Raw genomic sequence first — 17,500 nt, 5'->3', positions numbered from 1 at the left:
GTGCAGGCCGTGCAGGTGTTTCCAGATGTGTGGGAACTCCCTGACCCGCTGTCGGAGCCGTGATTAATGACTCGCCGCAGGAGAACGCCGCGTGTGTTCAGACCGCGAAGTGACAAATCATAAAAAGAATCAACTCAGATTTCAGCTCCAGTCCAGTCACACTGGAGGAGGGGGGGGGGGTGCAGGGGGTATGTCCCCCAAAATATCTAGAAGCGATAGATCTATCCCCCTCAAAAAAATATGAAGACAACCCGCAGTGAAACGTCCTGTGTCTACTGTAGAGTTACATCAGGCCTGTACAGGGGGGTTGGGTGTGTGTGTGTGTGTGTGTGTGTGTGTGTGCCTGTGCATGTGTGTGTGCATGTGCGTGTGTGTCTGTCTGTGTGTGTGTGTGTGTGTGTGTGTGTGTCTCTGTGTGTCTGTTTGCACGTGTGTGTGTATGTGTGTGTGCATGTGCATGTCTGTGTGTGTGTGCATGTGTCGCTGTGTGTGCGTGTGTGTGTGTGTGTGTGTGCGTGTCTGTCTCTCTGTGTGTACATGTGCGTGCCTGTGTGTACATGTGCGTGTGCATGTCTGTTTGTGTGTGTGTGTGTGTGTGTGTGTGTGCATGTGTGTGAGTGCGTGTGCGTGTGCGTGTGCGTGTGTGTCTGTGCATGTGTGTGTGTCTGTCTCTCTGTGTGTGTGTGTCACACACAGTATTTAAAGGTAAAGAGACATCCTCCCATTTTAGAAACTGGAAACGAGCCAGTGTGGTATTAGTACTTTTACTGAAGTAAAGGATGTGAATACTTCTTCCAGCGCTGGATGAACACGTGTAAAACTGCCCGGCCTGCATGTGACGACGCTGACATCATGTGTAGTTAAAAGGTGACAGCCGGTGTCAGAGAGGACCAATCACTGTGAAGAGGGAACAGGTTGTTCTGCACCGAGCTACGGAGAGAAAGGAGGGATGACGGGGAGAAGAGGGCGCCGAGGATAGGCTGACAGCGCCTAGTTCACCGGCAATTTCCAGTGGATGAGGAACGTCTGCGGAACGTCTCCGGAGTCATTAGGTTTCCATTAAAGTCAGTGTGTGTATTTCCACTGACTGCAGAACGTCTGCGTCCCGACTCCGTCCCAGCTCCGGCGGTCCCAGCCCTCCGGAGCAGATACCAGAGCTTCTATTGTTGCCGGACGCCAGAGAGCTCCGCAGCAATTCAGCACACGGTAGATAGTGCGGGACAGGAAGTACAGCACAGAAACAAAATAAAAATCTGGTTACTTTTCAAAGTAAAATCCAGCGTGCTCACGGCGCATCATATCTCCCTGCACTACACCTTGAAAACACAGCTCAGAGTAGTTTCCCCTCTACTCCTCTGGATGAAACTAACTGGTGGTGGTTTTGTGGTTCTATTCTACGTGAATTCGTGAGATCTCGTGGGTCCTCGTGACTACAGCTGTCAGTCGTGGCCGCAGCCGTGCCGCAACAAATCCAGACCTGGTGGGTGTTGACGGACGGCGGAGCACGCAGCCGTTCCGCAGCAGAGCCGGTCCGCAGACGTACCGCATCCAGTGGAAATTGCCGGTCAGGCTCACCGTGTGCCGACGCATCAACAGGAGGATCAATCAGGGAGTCTGAGAGCAGGATTTACACTCCTGCGTCACGGGTACAGGAGCCCACATCCTCCTCCTGAAATAAAACTGCACTCAGAGACTATTGATGTCAAAGAAATTACAGTTTTTAGGAAATTATTACGGATATATTTGGCAGAGAAGATGAGCTCAGACAAGAAGAGAAACAACAAATGTTCTAGTTTTTAAAGTGCGTGCAGACTTCAGACGGTGAGAGAGAGGGATAAATCCGTCGGGTTGGGCAGATGATGAGAGCGATTACTCGCAGGAGAACAGATCTTCCTCTAATTGAGTTTCAAGAGTCTTCACGGGACAGAAAGAGACAAACATGCTCGGGACATTAGTCTGTCAGCAGAGACAGACGCAGCAGAAACCGCTGGAACTACAGGAGACACACACACACACACACACACACACACACACACACACACACACACACACACACAGACATAGACACACACACACACACAGAGACAGAGACACACACACACACACACACACACACACACACACACACACACAGAGACATAGGCACACACACACACACACACACACACACACACACAGAGACATAGGCACACACACACACACACACACACACAGTTTGTCTCACTATCTTTGTGGGGACCCGTCATTGCCATAATGCATTCCCTAGGCCCTTACCCTAACCTTAACCATCACCACTAAATGCCTAACCTTAACCCTTACCCTCACCCTAACCATAACCTAATTCTAAAACCAAGTCTTAACCCTCAAACAGACCTTTAACCTTGTGGGGTCCAGCATTTTGGGCCCCACAAAGCTGTCCGGACCCCACAAGTATACTGGACTCCTGGCTTTTGGACCCCACGAATATAGTTAAACAAGAATACACACACACACACACACACACACACACACACACACACACACACACACACACCCAGGACGGATTCCTGACAGGTAAACGCTGACTAAAGTCAAAATATTTCAAAGAATATATATATATATATATATATATATATATATATATATATATATATATATATATATATATATATATATATGTTGTGTATTTAAACTGCAGCTACACACATAACTCCCTTTTTTTGTAACGAGACAAAGTAGGGATCAGTTATTTTACGGATATATTTCTCTGAATGATAGCTGCAAATACATTTTAATCTGTCATAAGACGTTTAGTAGATTCAGTATAAATCATTCTGAATGCATAAATAATCTTCAGCATGTCACGTTTGACTTTCTAAGCACCGGGTCTCCCCCTGTGATTTCTATAAGTGATGGAGCAGACTGATTACATCCCTTTTAAAGTTTACAGTAGGAAGTTATGACCGATCCAGGGAAAGAATCCTCCGAGTTCTCCTACGTGTGTGTGCTCATCACTTGTCATTCTCTGTAGCTTCTTGTTACAAGAAATAAAACGCAGTCTGTCATCCAAAACTGCACCGCCGGAGACCCCGGAGCCCCCCCCCCCCCCCCCCTGTTGACTCAGCACTTCCTCTAATAGCACAGCAGTTCATCATTAAAGGAGAATTCCGGTAGCCTCGTCCTACCAGACTCTGGTCCACTAGCCTGGTCCTACCAGACTCTGGTACATTAGCCTGGTCCTACCAGACTCTGGTACATTAGCCTGGTCCTGCCAGACTCTGGTCCACTAGCCTGGTCCTACCCGACTCTGGTCCACTAGCCTGGTTCTACCAGACTCTGGTACATTAGCCTGGTCCTACCAGACTCTGGTCCACTAGCCTGATCCTACCAGACTCTAGTATACTAGCCTGGTCCTACCAGACTCTGGTCCACTAGCCTGGTCCTACCAGACTCTGGTCCACTAGCCTGGTCCTACCAGACTCTGGTCCACTAGCCTGGTCCTACCAGACTCTGGTCCATTTCATTTGTCCAGAGAGTCTGGCCTCTCTTCATTGACAAGTGTTAACTTCATTGAAGGTGGGTACTCTGTTGAAGTTTAAAACTATTGGATTTGCCCAGAGCCACTCTAGATCTGCCATAACCAATCGCTAACGTTTGGTCGTGACGTATGTCATGCGTATGTGCAACAAGAGGGGAGACTGACAACAACTACTGGCTTATATTTAGCATTAGAGATGCAGTATTAGAGTAGGGGTCTCCAACAAGTAGAGCAGGTCTCCAGTAGCTCGCCAATAGGTTGACTGAGAGTGTCAGCTGCATGGCGTCAGCTGCATGGCGTCAGCTGCATGGCGTCAGCTGCGCGGCGTGAGCGTGTCAGCTGCATGGCGTAGGGGTCTCCAACAAGTAGAGCAGGGGTCTCCAACAAGTAGAGTAGGGGTCTCCAACAAGTAGAGCAAGGGTCCCCAACAAGTAGAGCAGAGGTCTCCAACGAGTAGAGTAGGGGTCTCCAACAAGTAGATCAACAAGTAGAGCAGGGGTCTCCAACAAGTAGAGCAGAGGTCTCCAACGAGTAGAGTAGGGGTCTCCAACAAGTAGAGCAGGGGTCCCCAACAAGTAGAGCAGGGGTCTCCAACGAGTAGAGTAGGGGTCTCCAACAAGTAGATCAACAAGTAGAGCAGGGGTCTCCAACAAGTAGAGCAGAGGTCTCCAACGAGTAGAGTAGGGGTCTCCAACAAGTAGAGCAGGGGTCCCCAACAAGTAGAGCAGAGGTCTCCAACGAGTAGAGTAGGGGTCTCCAACAAGTAGAGCAGGGGTCTCCAACAAGTAGAGCAGGGGTCCCCAACAAGTAGAGCAGGGGTCTCCAACAAGTAGAGCAGGGGTCTCCAACAAATAGAGCAGGGGTCTCCAACAAGTAGAGCAGGGGTCTCCAACAAATAGAGCAGGGGTCCCCAACAAGTAGAGCAGAGGTCTCCAACGAGTAGAGTAGGGGTCTCTAACAAGTAGATCAACAAGTAGAGCAGGGGTCTCCAACAAGTAGAGCAGGGGTCCCCAACAAGTAGAGCAGAGGTCTCCAACGAGTAGAGTAGGGGTCTCCAACAAGTAGATCAACAAGTAGAGCAGGGGTCTCCAACAAGTAGAGCAGAGGTCTCCAACGAGTAGAGTAGGGGTCTCCAACAAGTAGAGCAGGGGTCTCCAACAAGTAGAGCAGGGGTCCCCAACAAGTAGAGCAGAGGTCTCCAACGAGTAGAGTAGGGGTCTCCAACAAGTAGATCAACAAGTAGAGCAGGGGTCTCCAACAAGTAGAGCAGAGGTCTCCAACGAGTAGAGTAGGGGTCTCCAACAAGTAGAGCAGGGGTCTCCAACGAGTAGAGTAGGGGTCTCCAACAAGTAGAGCAGGGGTCCCCAACAAGTAGAGCAGGGGTCCCCAACAAGTAGAGCAGGGGTCTCCAACAAGTAGAGCAGGGGTCCCCAACAAGTAGAGCAGGGGTCTCCAACAAATAGAGCAGGTCTCCAGTAGCTTGCCAATAGGTTGACTGAGAGTGTCAGCTGCATGGTGTCAGCTGCATGGCGTCAGCTGCATGGCGTGAGCATGTCAGCTGCGTGGCGTGAGTGTGTCAGCTGCGTGGCGTGAGCGTGTCAGTTGCGTGGCGTGAGCGTGTCAGCTGCGTGGCGTCAGTGTGTCAGCTGCGTGGCGTGAGCGTGTCAGCTGCGTGGCGTGAGCGTGTCAGTTGCGTGGCGTGAGCGTGTCAGCTGCGTGGCGTCAGCGTGTCAGCTGCGTGGCGTGAGCGTGTCAGCTGCGTGGCGTGAGCGTGTCAGTTGCGTGGCGTGAGCGTGTCAGCTGCATGGCGTCAGCGTGTCAGCTGCGTGGCGTGAGCGTGTCAGCTGCATGGCGTGTCCGTTCTTATTTTGGCTCCCATGTTAACAAGGTAGAGCGTGACACGCACGTCTCAGAAAACGCGTGCGTGCTAGAAATTGGACCTATGGCTATTTTTCACGTTTCCAGGCAACATAGAATAGGAAAAGATGTTTATATGTAATTTTGGCACAAATACATTTAATAAATGACATGTTGATGTTTGAAAGTCTCGAGGTTTTGACATAAAAGCAGATATACATGCAATTTAAAAAAATAATAATAATTATCAATTTTTAAATAAATATGTGCAAACAAATGTACAAACAAAATATTGACAAAATAAAGTTGAAGAGCCCGCTATTATTTCATTTTATCAAATGGGAAACATACATGTGTACAGGCAAGGCGGTGTGCAAAGAAATAGAAAACGCCACGCAGCCGCCACGCAGGCAATGTGCAGGAGCCCTGAGGGTTTGAACCCCGTGGCCCTGCAGCAGGAAGACTTTTGTCCGTCCTCACACCTTCCATCTCCGCCCAAACGCACCGAGCGCTTCCCAAAACGTGTGACAGTGTGAGGTCTTTATGAGCAGCACCTGCAGCGTTTTCATGGTGTTGTATGTTTTATGTGACAGTTTCCAGACGGGGATGAAGATGTATTTGTCGCGTTGGTATCCAAAATAAAGACACAAAGTGCTCTAAAAGGAAATGACAGAGAGAAATGGGAAATCTCGTGGGTCAGTGAACGCACCGAGCAGCAAACATTTCCAGCAGGAGCGACGGTTCAATTCCCCGAAGCTGAGAATGTGAAGTTTCCCTCCGTTTGGGCAAGATGGAAGAGCACGTACTGGACCTGGACGGGGACTTTAGGAGTCCTTCTTTTAAAAAAAATTATACGTTTTTCCACAGAAAAGATGCAACCATCCCTCCCTCCTAAGACAGGCGGAGAGGAAGAAAGAGAAAAGATGAGAGAGAGAGGGAGGGAGAAAGAAAAGATGAGAGAGAGAGGGAGGGAGAGAGACAGAGAGAGAGAGAGAGAGAGAGAGAGGGAGAGAGAGAGACAGAGAGAGAGACAGAGAGAGAGAGAGAGAGAGAGACAGAAAGAGACAGAGAGAAAGAGAGAGAGACAGAGAGAGACAGAGAGAGAGAGAGAGACAGAGAGAGAGAGAGAGAGACAGAGAGAGAGAGAGGGAGAGACAGAGACAGAGAGAGAGAGAGAGGGAGCGAGAGAGAGACAGAAAGAGACAGAGAGAAAGAGAGACAGAGAAAGAGAGAGAGAGAGACAGAGAGAGAGAGAGGGAGAGAGAGAGACAGAGAGAGAGAGAGAGAGGGAGAGAGAGAGACAGAGAGAGAGGGAGAGAGAGACAGAAAGAGACAGAGAGAAAGAGAGAGAGACAGAGAGAGAGAGAGAGAGAGGGAGAGAGAGAGACAGAGAGAGAGAGAGAGAGGGAGAGAGAGAGACAGAGAGAGAGAGAGGGAGAGAGAGAGACAGAGAGAGAGAGAGAGAGGGAGCGAGAGAGAGACAGAAAGAGACAGAGAGAAAGAGAGACAGAGAAAGAGAGAGAGAGAGACAGAGAGAGAGACAGAGAGAGAGAGAGACAGAGTGAGAGAGAGACAGAGAAAGAGAGAGAGAGAGACAGAGAGAGAGACAGAGAGAGAGAGAGACAGAGAGAGAGAGAGACAGAGAGAGAGAGAGAGAGAGACACAGAGAGAGAGAGAGAGAGAGAGAGAGAGTTTGGTGTTTTTCCAAATGACTTCCAGATTTGAGTTTTTGGACTGGTGACCTGTCGTTCTCTGCAGAGATGCTGTGTGGAATAAAACCTGAACCACACACACACACACACACACACACACACACACACACACAGAGACACACGGTTGAACTATATAGTGTTTACTACATAGTGATACCGTGTGCTATATAGCGAACGACCAAACCAGAATTCAGACTCTGAGAAAACCTCGTAGGATCAGGAGATGATCCCGTTGTTTGTGTGACGGAGGCATCATGTCAACACAAACACAAACTAAAATGCATCTGTGGTGCAGCCAGACTTTACTCCACACTGACGCGGAGGTCGAGCTGGCAACGTGAGGCTAACGGCAACGTGAGGCTAACGGCAACGTGAGGCTAACGGCAACGTGAGGCTAACGGCAACGTGAGGCTAACGGCAATGTGGAAATAATGCAAGCAACGTTCAACAGTTCCTTGGTGGTGGATTCCCACAATTTGCAGCTGCCGAAGAAACTTGCTTGAGATGAGATATATTGTCCAAACAATGAAATGTAGAACAAAGATCATGAACTAAATTATTGGGAATTTGTTCTGTTTAAATATGAACTCCAAAGTGTGCAAATGCACCAATACGTGGAAAAGTTTAAAATAGTGTGAAGCTGCTGCCAGCCTGGAAACTTTAAACACAGAAGCAAACAGCGAGACGAAGCGCCTGTGTTTGTAATGTGAGATCTGATGTGCTTCCATGTGTTTACTCCCCGAGAACAAATGCTAATGAATGCATGCCGAGCAAAGCACCGGGCCGGCTATTATTTCCCAGCATGCTCAGTATAAACATGAGGGGGAAACTCGATCTGTGGAGTTGAATCGGCGTTTCTGATTTCTGCTCAGAGAGGAGAGTTTTTTTCTGTTAATTGCAGCCCTCATGTGGGAAACATTTACTGCCAGAGAGATGCAATTATGGGAGCAAAATAAATACAGAGAGGAGCTGCTGTCAGCGCTCTCGTACCGGGCCAGGAGCCCTTCAGCAAGGCATGGGAGCCGGAGACTGCTACCCTGTAATACTCCCCCATAAGTGGTTTGTTCCAGCATCATTCTGACCTATATTTACGTTTCTAGTGGCGGCGCCCTCTAGTGGCCGTAGTAGTTTAGTAAAGAAAAAGCCACAAAAACGTCAGAGAGAAAGCCAAAAACCGGACCCGGAACCCTTCTCAGTTGTAGCTGAGAGTGGGGGGTCTGGGGAAGCTTCATTCACAGCCCATTTCCAAAGGGGCGTCACCAACGGACGCCGCTCAAATGCCTCTGGGCGCAAATGGATGGTCCTTCAACCAATCAGAGCAACGATCTGGGTGACGTAGCAGCGACAGCGGCATCAACGGGTTGCTGCGCCTCGGTGGCCGCCATGTTGAATGTAAACAAAAAGTTGTTCGCTGTCGCTGCGCTATCGTCATCGCGTAAAGCCCGCCTCAACGGTTGTGATTGGTGTAGAGCCCGCCTCAACGCTTGTGATTGGCGTACAGCCCACCTCAACGGTTGTGATTGGTGTCTCGATTTGGAAAAATTGGAAATGGGCTTGAATGGGCTCTTGGCCAGACTGACTTGCAGAGCAAATCTCAAATTTGCTGGAAGTTCGTCATAAACCGCTATCATAAAAGTAATTCATGACCTCAAGATAAACTGCGACATTGAACTCCATTTTAGTACTGTTTGATCTTCCGGCTGCGTTTGACACTGTTGACCACGACATTTTAATTAAAACGCTCCATGTTTAAATCTGCAGAAACAAATTCAATCTTCTCTGGGGTTCCACACAGACATACAACACATCCCGTGTCTGTGGACGGAGACCAGTGAAGTCTCTTTTCCGGTGATGGCTGAGCGTTACTGAGCAGCCTCCAACTGAGCTTGAAGACGTAGATGTGACGTGAGCAACCTGTCTGAAAGTTGGAAGTCTTCTGGTAGCTGTGCCAAGAGAAATCTCAATCACTCCCAATCTAGCAGAGACGGAGAGCGTAGGTATATGTAAGGAGATAACATGGACACAGGCTAATTATTGATCACTAAAATGATAGTTAACATTAGTAATTAAACTTAAACAGCTAATGGAAGTCCAAACTGCCTGAGAGCTTCTCCTGTACTATACGGTAATTCCTCTACTATGAGACAGTAAGTCTCGTGGTTATGACCCAATCGTTAGCCTATTTTTATAAAAACGTCTGCTACGGAGCCATAACGTGAGCTACAAGGTAATGGAGCCTTTTATACATTGTCGTGTTTCTTTAGAAATAAACAATGGACAAATAGAGTCTTTAAACTCTTCAGATGTAAAGTTATTCTCTGTCAAAGTGACGTCAAAATGAATGGCAGTCAATGGGATGCTAACGGGAGGTGATGGCTTGGTAGCATTAAAGTGGCTCCATAGGAGGTTTGCGGTCCGAGGAGAAGTTGACCCCCTTGGTTCCACAAAGGTCAGTCCTCGGACCATTGCTCTTCCTGGTTTTCCCAGGCAGCGCAGCAGATGCCGACGTCTTCGAAAAACACAGACGGTGCGTTCACTGAAACTGGTAACCTACAGCCTCGCGGTGCATTCAAAGTTATTGTAAAATACCCTTTTCCCATCTGGTGGTTGTTTTTGTCATTCAACAGCAATTTACTGGTGAAATAAGTTATTGTTTATTATAAGTTAGTTATTACATTACTATTAAATCATTTAATTTTCACCATATGGCCGTAGTAATCAACAAGTTGTTCTTAAATGTCGCCGACTGTTGTTTAGCACCCTTCTTTCTTTTAACTTTCTTAAAAAGTATCGGTTCAGGCACCGCTTTAAAAGTACCGCTTTAGCACCGGTATCGGGAAAATCCAAACGATACCCATAGAGATGTTCCGATACTGCCTAAAATGCTGGTAGTACTGGAGTTTATACACATATCTGATACCATGTAATAAAGCATTAAAGAAAATCTATGTTAAAGTAGTTTATTTATGTTCTTTTTCCGTTATAACTGACTGTCAAACTGGAGAATAAAAGAAAGTTCTGGGGCATTCATTGTCTGTTTGTTCATGTTTCACAAAGATAGAAATCATATCATCCATACAGGGATAGTAGTATACAGCTGTTATACATCATATCATCATACAGGGATAGTAGTATACAGCTGTTATACATAATAAAATATGTGACACACTGGTATCGGATCAGTACTCGGTATCGGCCGATACGCAGGTTCAAGTATCGGAATCGGTATCGGGAAGCAAAAAATGGTATCAGACCATCTCTAGATACCCAACCCTACAGAGAATGCAGCTGTAAGGAGGCTCCCCCTGCTGGTAGTTAGAAGAGTGTATGGCTGCAGCCTGGAGACCTCCCATCTCATGCCTGGCGTGTCCAACGGTAAATTCAGATGTTCAGAATACGAAATCGTGACTTATTTTCTAAATTAAGTCACGGTTAAGTCAGTGAGCATGATGCAATGAATTGAACAGTTTAAATTCTTAAATTAACAATATACATAGCCTATAGTTGGCAGATTTGTGGATGTTAATGTTGTCTCCCTGACGATAACGTTTGTTGTTTATTTGATGAACAATGCGATGACTTAACTTTTTTTTATTAATGCTTTATTTGCAAATTCATAACAGTAAAAAAATGGACAAGCGTAACATAAAACCGTATGCCAAATGCAAAAATTATAGCTCAACAATGAAGCCACCCACATAATACTAAAATGAATACTCTTTAACAATTATAACATATGAGACCACAGAAGAGTAGGCTATTATAGGCTACGTCTTTTTAATCTTCTATAATTTCGAAAGCTGCATTCATGGATTTGAAATTTGACAACAAAAATTAGGATTAATATAAAATATTGGTTAACCTCCTCCTGTCTGAAATCATAAAACATTTAAAACTGCATCAGCGTTTAACGTTGACGTTTGTTTAAGCCATATATTTCATTTCGAGGTCTGAAAGGCGACTGACGGCCTCCTCACGTGTAATATTGTGATTATACAACAACGGTTACCAACAAAATAAGTGATCTATCAATCTGTATTCATATTGTGGAGCAATTCGCTCTTGAAATACAAAACCCCCCCAAAAAAAACAGGATATTCTAGTCCCTCCCGGTTTAGTCAGCCAGCCAATCTGAGCTATAATAGCTTTGTAGAGGCCGTGGGATTTCCCAAACTGAATGAATCCCTCCAAAACTGCTTTGCTAACTCGTGTTGTAACTAAGACATCTGCTGAAAAAATAATTGTATTCATTAGCATGATTGCTGTACTGTTTATACTGTATAAAAACATCCAAAACACCAAAGTACGAAGACATAGCGGACCAGACGCAAGCTTTTATTTTGAAAAGTCGAAGCGCGGGGACGGCACCAGCCGGTAGGACATGAGACGGGAGACATGAGGTGGGAGACATGAGACGGGAGACATGAGGTGGGAGACATGAGGCGGGAGATATGAGGCGGGAGACATGAGGTGGGAGGCATGAGACGGGAGGCATGAGGTGGGAGACATGAGGCGGGAGATATGAGGTGGGAGGCATGAGACGGGAGGCATGAGGTGGGAGACATGAGGTGGGAGACATGAGGTGGGAGACATGAGACGGAAGGCATGAGGTGGGAGACATGAGGTGGGAGACATGAGGTGGGAGACATGAGACGGAAGGCATGAGGTGGGAGACATGAGGTGGGAGACATGAGGCGGGAGATATGAGGCGGGAGACATGAGGTGGGAGACATGAGGCGGGAGACATGAGGCGGGAGATATGAGGTGGGAGACATGAGGTGGGAGGCATGAGACGGGAGGCATGAGGTGGGAGACATGAGGTGGGAGACATGAGACGGGAGGCATGAGGTGGGAGACATGAGGTGGGAGACATGAGGTGGGAGACATGAGACGGAAGGCATGAGGTGGGAGACATGAGGTGGGAGACATGAGACGGGAGGCATGAGGTGGGAGACATGAGGTGGGAGGCATGAGGTGGGAGGCATGAGGCGGGAGACATGAGGTGGGAGGCATGAGGTGGGAGACATGAGGCGGGAGACGTGAGGTGGGAGACATGAGGTGGGAGGCATGAGGTGGGAGACATGAGGCGGGAGACATGAGGTGGGAGGCATGAGGTGGGAGACATGAGGTGGGAGACATGAGGTGGGAGACATGAGGTGGGAGACATGAGGTGGGAGGCATGAGGTGGGAGACATGAGGTGGGAGACATGAGACGGAAGGCATGAGGTGGGAGACATGAGGTGGGAGACATGAGACGGGAGGCATGAGGTGGGAGACATGAGACGGGAGGCATGAGGTGGGAGACATGAGGTGGGAGACATGAGGTGGGAGACATGAGATGGGAGACATGAGACAGGAGGCATGAGGTGGGAGACATGAGGTGGGAGGCATGAGGTGGGAGACATGAGGTGGGAGGCATGAGGTGGGAGACATGAGGTGGGAGACATGAGGTGGGAGGCATGAGGTGGGAGACATGAGGTGGGAGGCATGAGGTGGGAGACATGAGGTGGGAGACATGAGGTGGGAGACATGAGGCGGGAGACATGAGACGGGAGGCATGAGGTGGGAGACATGAGGTGGGAGGCATGAGGTGGGAGGCATGAGGCGGGAGACATGAGGTGGGAGGCATGAGGTGGGAGACATGAGGCGGGAGACGTGAGGTGGGAGACATGAGGTGGGAGGCATGAGGTGGGAGACATGAGGCGGGAGACATGAGGTGGGAGGCATGAGGTGGGAGACATGAGGTGGGAGACATGAGGTGGGAGACATGAGGTGGGAGGCATGAGGTGGGAGACATGAGGTGGGAGACATGAGACGGAAGGCATGAGGTGGGAGACATGAGTTGGGAGACATGAGACGGGAGGCATGAGGTGGGAGACATGAGACGGGAGACATGAGACGGGAGGCATGAGGTGGGAGGCATGAGACGGGAGACATGAGACGGGAGACATGAGACGGGAGACATGAGACGGGAGACATGAGACGGGAGACATGAGACGGGAGGTCTCCAGGCTGCAGCCGTACTCGACTCGGAAGTTAGAGAGAATGCAGCTTTCGGGAGTTTCAGCGTTGAGCGCTGACACTGAGCACGCTCAGTTCAATTCCCATCCACTTGGGTCCTGACCCAGAGACCCCTGGGAGGAAGCCGAGACGTTTCCTGACACAGTCTGTCTGCTCCAACCAGAGTGAAAGTCTGACGTTTCCTCTGACAACATGAGGTTCACATCGACTGGGGACTCCAACCACCAACGCTCAGTTAGAGCCAGATGTGTGGAAACATCTGTATCATCAGTCAGCACTCACAGGTGTGTGTGTGTGTGTGTGTGTGTGTGTGTGTGTGTGTATATGTGTATATCTGTGTGCATGCATGTGCCTGTGTGCGTGCGTGTGTGTGTGTGTCTCTGTGTGTGTGTGTGTGTGTGTGTGTGTGTGTGTGTGTGTGTGCGTCCAAACCTTAGTTGAAAACAAGTTGAAGTAGTAGGATTATAGAGGCAGATGGGCTGACACACACACACACACACACAGACACACACAGAGAGAGACACACACACACACACACACACACACACACACACACACACACACAGAGAGAGACACACACACACACATACACACACACACACACACTGAGTCATAGCTTTTATGACAGTGCTGTGCCAGGTGGTGATCGGAGCTGTTGTCCTCAAAACTTGTTTTAAAGCTGAAGAACATGGAGCAGCCAGCGAGGACAGATACCACGTTAGTCTTCGACGTGACACACAAGCTAACTAATGTTAGCATCACACTCTGGGTTATTCCCTGTCTGCCTGTCAAAGTAAAAATCACCCTTTTTATCTTCCATTCATCATTTTCAATCATCACAAGGAGTCTCTTCACGTGTCAAAAAGTCTAAAAAGTTGAGTGTAAAGTACAAAGTAAGTCGATGAGTTGAATCATAGTCTCTCATAGTCAGACCTTCCTCCTCCACAGCGCTGCGGAGGAAGGTCTGACTAGTCCACACAGCATTCCAGGATGGGAGAAAGAACATGCTCTGGTTTATTGGCATTTCTTTAAACCAATCACAATCGTCGTGGGCTAAGCTCCGGACGGAGCCACGGTGCCTCTGCTAAATAGTCTCAGGAAGGAACTTGTTTTGGTGGAACATGTGGACGTTCAAAAGTAGTTTTAGTCGTGCAACAGAAAACTCAGATTGGACAGATAGTCCAGCTAGCTGTCTGGATTTACCCTGCAGAGATCTGAGGAGCAGTTAACCATAGTCCTCACAAATCAGCCGGAGGTTAGAACGCCAACACAGAGACAGAGGAAGGGGACGCACATCTGGCAGAAGAGAGGATCTCTTCAGATCAGAGAGGATATGTGATGGAGAGGCTCTTCCACAAGCTAAAGATGTTATTCTTTTGTCAAGTGTGAAGTAGCTACACTAAGGGAAACACACACACACACACACACACACACACACACACACACCCCCGACAGATGGTGTGTCAGCCAACCACAACCGACCGGTGATGAAAACAAATGGGAGTCATCGGGAGTAGGCGGAGCTTAGTGAGAGGCTAACTCGCCCCCTAATCAAGACGTTTGTTTTGATTTCAGACACAAAGAGAGACAGAGAGAGACTCACACACACACACACACATACACACACACACACACACACACACACACACACACACACACACAAGTGCATGCACACACACACACACACACACACACACACACAAGTGCATGCACACACACACACACACACACACACACACACACACAGAGACAGACAGGCACACACACACACACACACACACACACACACACACACACACACACACACACACACACACAAGTGCATGCACACACACACACACACACACACACACACACACACACACACAAGTGCATGCACACACACACACACACACACACACACACACACACACACACACACACACAGAGACAGACAGACACACACACACACACACACAGACACAAACATAAGTGCACGCACACACAGACACAAAGAGAGACAGACACACACACAAGTGCATGCGCACACACACACACACACACAAAGAGAGACAGAGAGAGGCTCGCACACAAGCGCAAACACACACACACACACAAGCGCAAACACACACACACACACACACACACACAGACACAGACAAATGCACACACACACACACACACACACACACACACACACAGACACACACACAGACAGACACACAAACACAGACAAATGCACACACACACACACACACACACACACACACACATACACATACACACACACACCAGGGAAGGTTCAGAGGAAGCCTCTCTTTTGCAGGAACACAGTCATACCTGGAAGCTGGTCAACCCCAGTCTGAGCAGTTGTGGGTTAAGGGCCTTGCTCAAGGGCACCTCAGTGGTGGTAATGAGGGAGGGACACGTGTGTGTATGTGTGTGTGTGTGTGTGTGTGTGTGTGTGTGTGTGTGTGTGTGTCTGACCTGTGGATCAGAGAAGACTTCCTGGATGCTGTTGATTGGTCCAACAGGAACGCCTGAGCCCTCAAACCTCCTCAGCCAATCAGCTGTCTGCTCCTGCAGAAACCTGACAGAGACAATACATTTAAAGTAGGACTGTCTTTTCTTCTTGAAAAATTACAACTTTTTTTTTTTTAAATATGTGATTAATCATGATTAAATATTTTAATCTGTCTGTCTGTGTGTGTGTGTGTGTGTGTGTGTGTGTGTGTGTGTGTGTGTGTGTGTCTGTCTGTCTCTGTGTGTGTGTGTGTGTGTGTACCTCTGGGACAGTGTGTGTAGCAGTTGTTTGCGGTGTTGGACTCTCAGCGTGTTGGTTTTATACTTTGGATCATCGGTGAGCTCCATCAGCTGCAAAACCTACAAACACAGAGAAGAGAGGAGAGGAGAGGAGAGGAGAGGAGAGGAGGAAACAAGGAAACAAGAGAGGAGAGAAGAGGAGGAAACAAGGAAACGAGAGAGGAGAGGAGAGAACAGGAGATGAAGGGAAAGGAAGAAGCACCAGTGTAGTATTTGTGTACTTGTTGTACTTGTGTGTGTTTGTGTCGCTGAACGTGACTCACTCGACAGACTTTGACAAACTGTTTGTCGTTGCCGGCAGCAACCACAATGTGTCCGTCTTTGGTCCTGAAGCCCTGAAACACAGACAGGAAGAGGAAGGACACGTCTTCAGACATTATTAAAGCTCCAGTGTGTAACGTGTTTAGTTGTTCATTATCTAAATCTGTGTTGCCCGTTCACCAACTTGTCCTTTTCATGAATATTTACCTCCACCATCAATTCAGAGGATTCCTATTGGCTTGAAATTTAACATTAGTGTTAGCATGACCTGGAGTAGACGCTCCATATTCATAATCCATCTGTGTGTGTGTCTCTGTGTGTGTGTGTGTGTGTGTGTGTGTGTCTCTCTGTGTGTGTGTGTGTGTGTGTGTGTGTGTGTGTGTATATGTGTGTGTGTGTGTGTGTGTGTGTGTGTGTGTGTGTGTGTGTGTGTGTGTGTGTATGTGTGTGTGTCTCTGTGTGTGTGTGTGTGTGTGTGTGTGTGTGTGTGTGTGTGTGTGTAAGGGACATACAGGACATAATGCTGTGTGTGTGTGTGTGTGTGTGTGTGTTTGTGTGTGTGTGTGTGTGTGTAAGGGACATACAGGACATAATGCTCCGTGTGTGTGTGTGTGTCTGTGTGTGTGTATATGTGTGTGTGTGTGTGTGTGTGTAAGGAACATACTGCTCCACCTTTCATGTTTTCTCTGTCACATGATAAACTAATAGCTGCTGCTAATGCTGCTAACGGCTATCGTAGCTTCCTGAAGAAGGAAACAGGGAGGACCAAACGTATTCAAAATCCTAATTTCAGAAACAGGAGTCTTCTTCTTCGCCCAGAAAAAAAAAAAGGAATATTGAAAAGAGCAAGAGAAAAAAATCATCAGAAAAAAAGAGTTGGAGCTGCTTTGGACGCAGACACCAAATCCCAACTAGTTAATTCTCCTCCGGACCGCTGCAGTCTCCTTTTCTTTCTCTCTCCTTTCCGTCGGGTGGCGTGCATGCCCGCTCGTGGCGTGAAGCGCGTCCACGCCACTCTGTGACATGAACTCATGGATGTATTAAGAGAACGTATGAACTCCAACAACGACGGCTGATAGACTAGATAGAAGGCTACTGTAGCTGCAATACTGCATGGCGAGAGAGAGCTGATTACGATATATGAGCTCAACGCTAGATGGGAGTAATTCTTAAACAATGTAGCTTTAACACTTCCGCAATGAACAACCCCCCCCCAAAAAAAAAATCATAACTCACCACACAGATCTGGAAACAAGAGCCTTGGGGGCTTTGGGCTGCCAGGCCAGTTATGATTAGGCCAAATGTCGGCGCCATCTAAATAACATCTACA

At 48.1% G+C, this 17,500-nt stretch overlaps 1 protein-coding gene across 2 annotated transcripts in view; it reads right to left on the bottom strand.

Annotated features, from left to right (window-relative positions):
- The window catches only part of sugct (succinyl-CoA:glutarate-CoA transferase), a 71,511-nt gene that overhangs the window by 15,881 nt on the left and 38,130 nt on the right, over nucleotides 1-17,500 (bottom strand). Inside the window, exons 10-12 of one of the 2 annotated variants that reach the window (XM_035998187.1) lie at nucleotides 16,175-16,244; nucleotides 15,872-15,971; nucleotides 15,574-15,676 (exon numbers count right to left, since the gene is read on the bottom strand). In XM_035998187.1, coding sequence (XP_035854080.1) covers nucleotides 15,574-15,676; nucleotides 15,872-15,971; nucleotides 16,175-16,244 — 273 coding nt within the window. Of the gene's footprint in view, nucleotides 1-15,573; nucleotides 15,677-15,871; nucleotides 15,972-16,172; nucleotides 16,245-17,500 lie in introns of both variants that reach the window. The other variant, XM_035998186.1, reaches the window with a different exon arrangement.

This window comes from Sander lucioperca, chromosome 23 (genome assembly GCF_008315115.2).
Source record: "Sander lucioperca isolate FBNREF2018 chromosome 23, SLUC_FBN_1.2, whole genome shotgun sequence".
Classification (NCBI taxonomy): Eukaryota; Metazoa; Chordata; class Actinopteri; order Perciformes; family Percidae; genus Sander; species Sander lucioperca.
The sequence above is the reverse complement of the archived record's forward strand: the minus strand, read 5'-3'. Positions and strand labels throughout refer to the sequence as shown.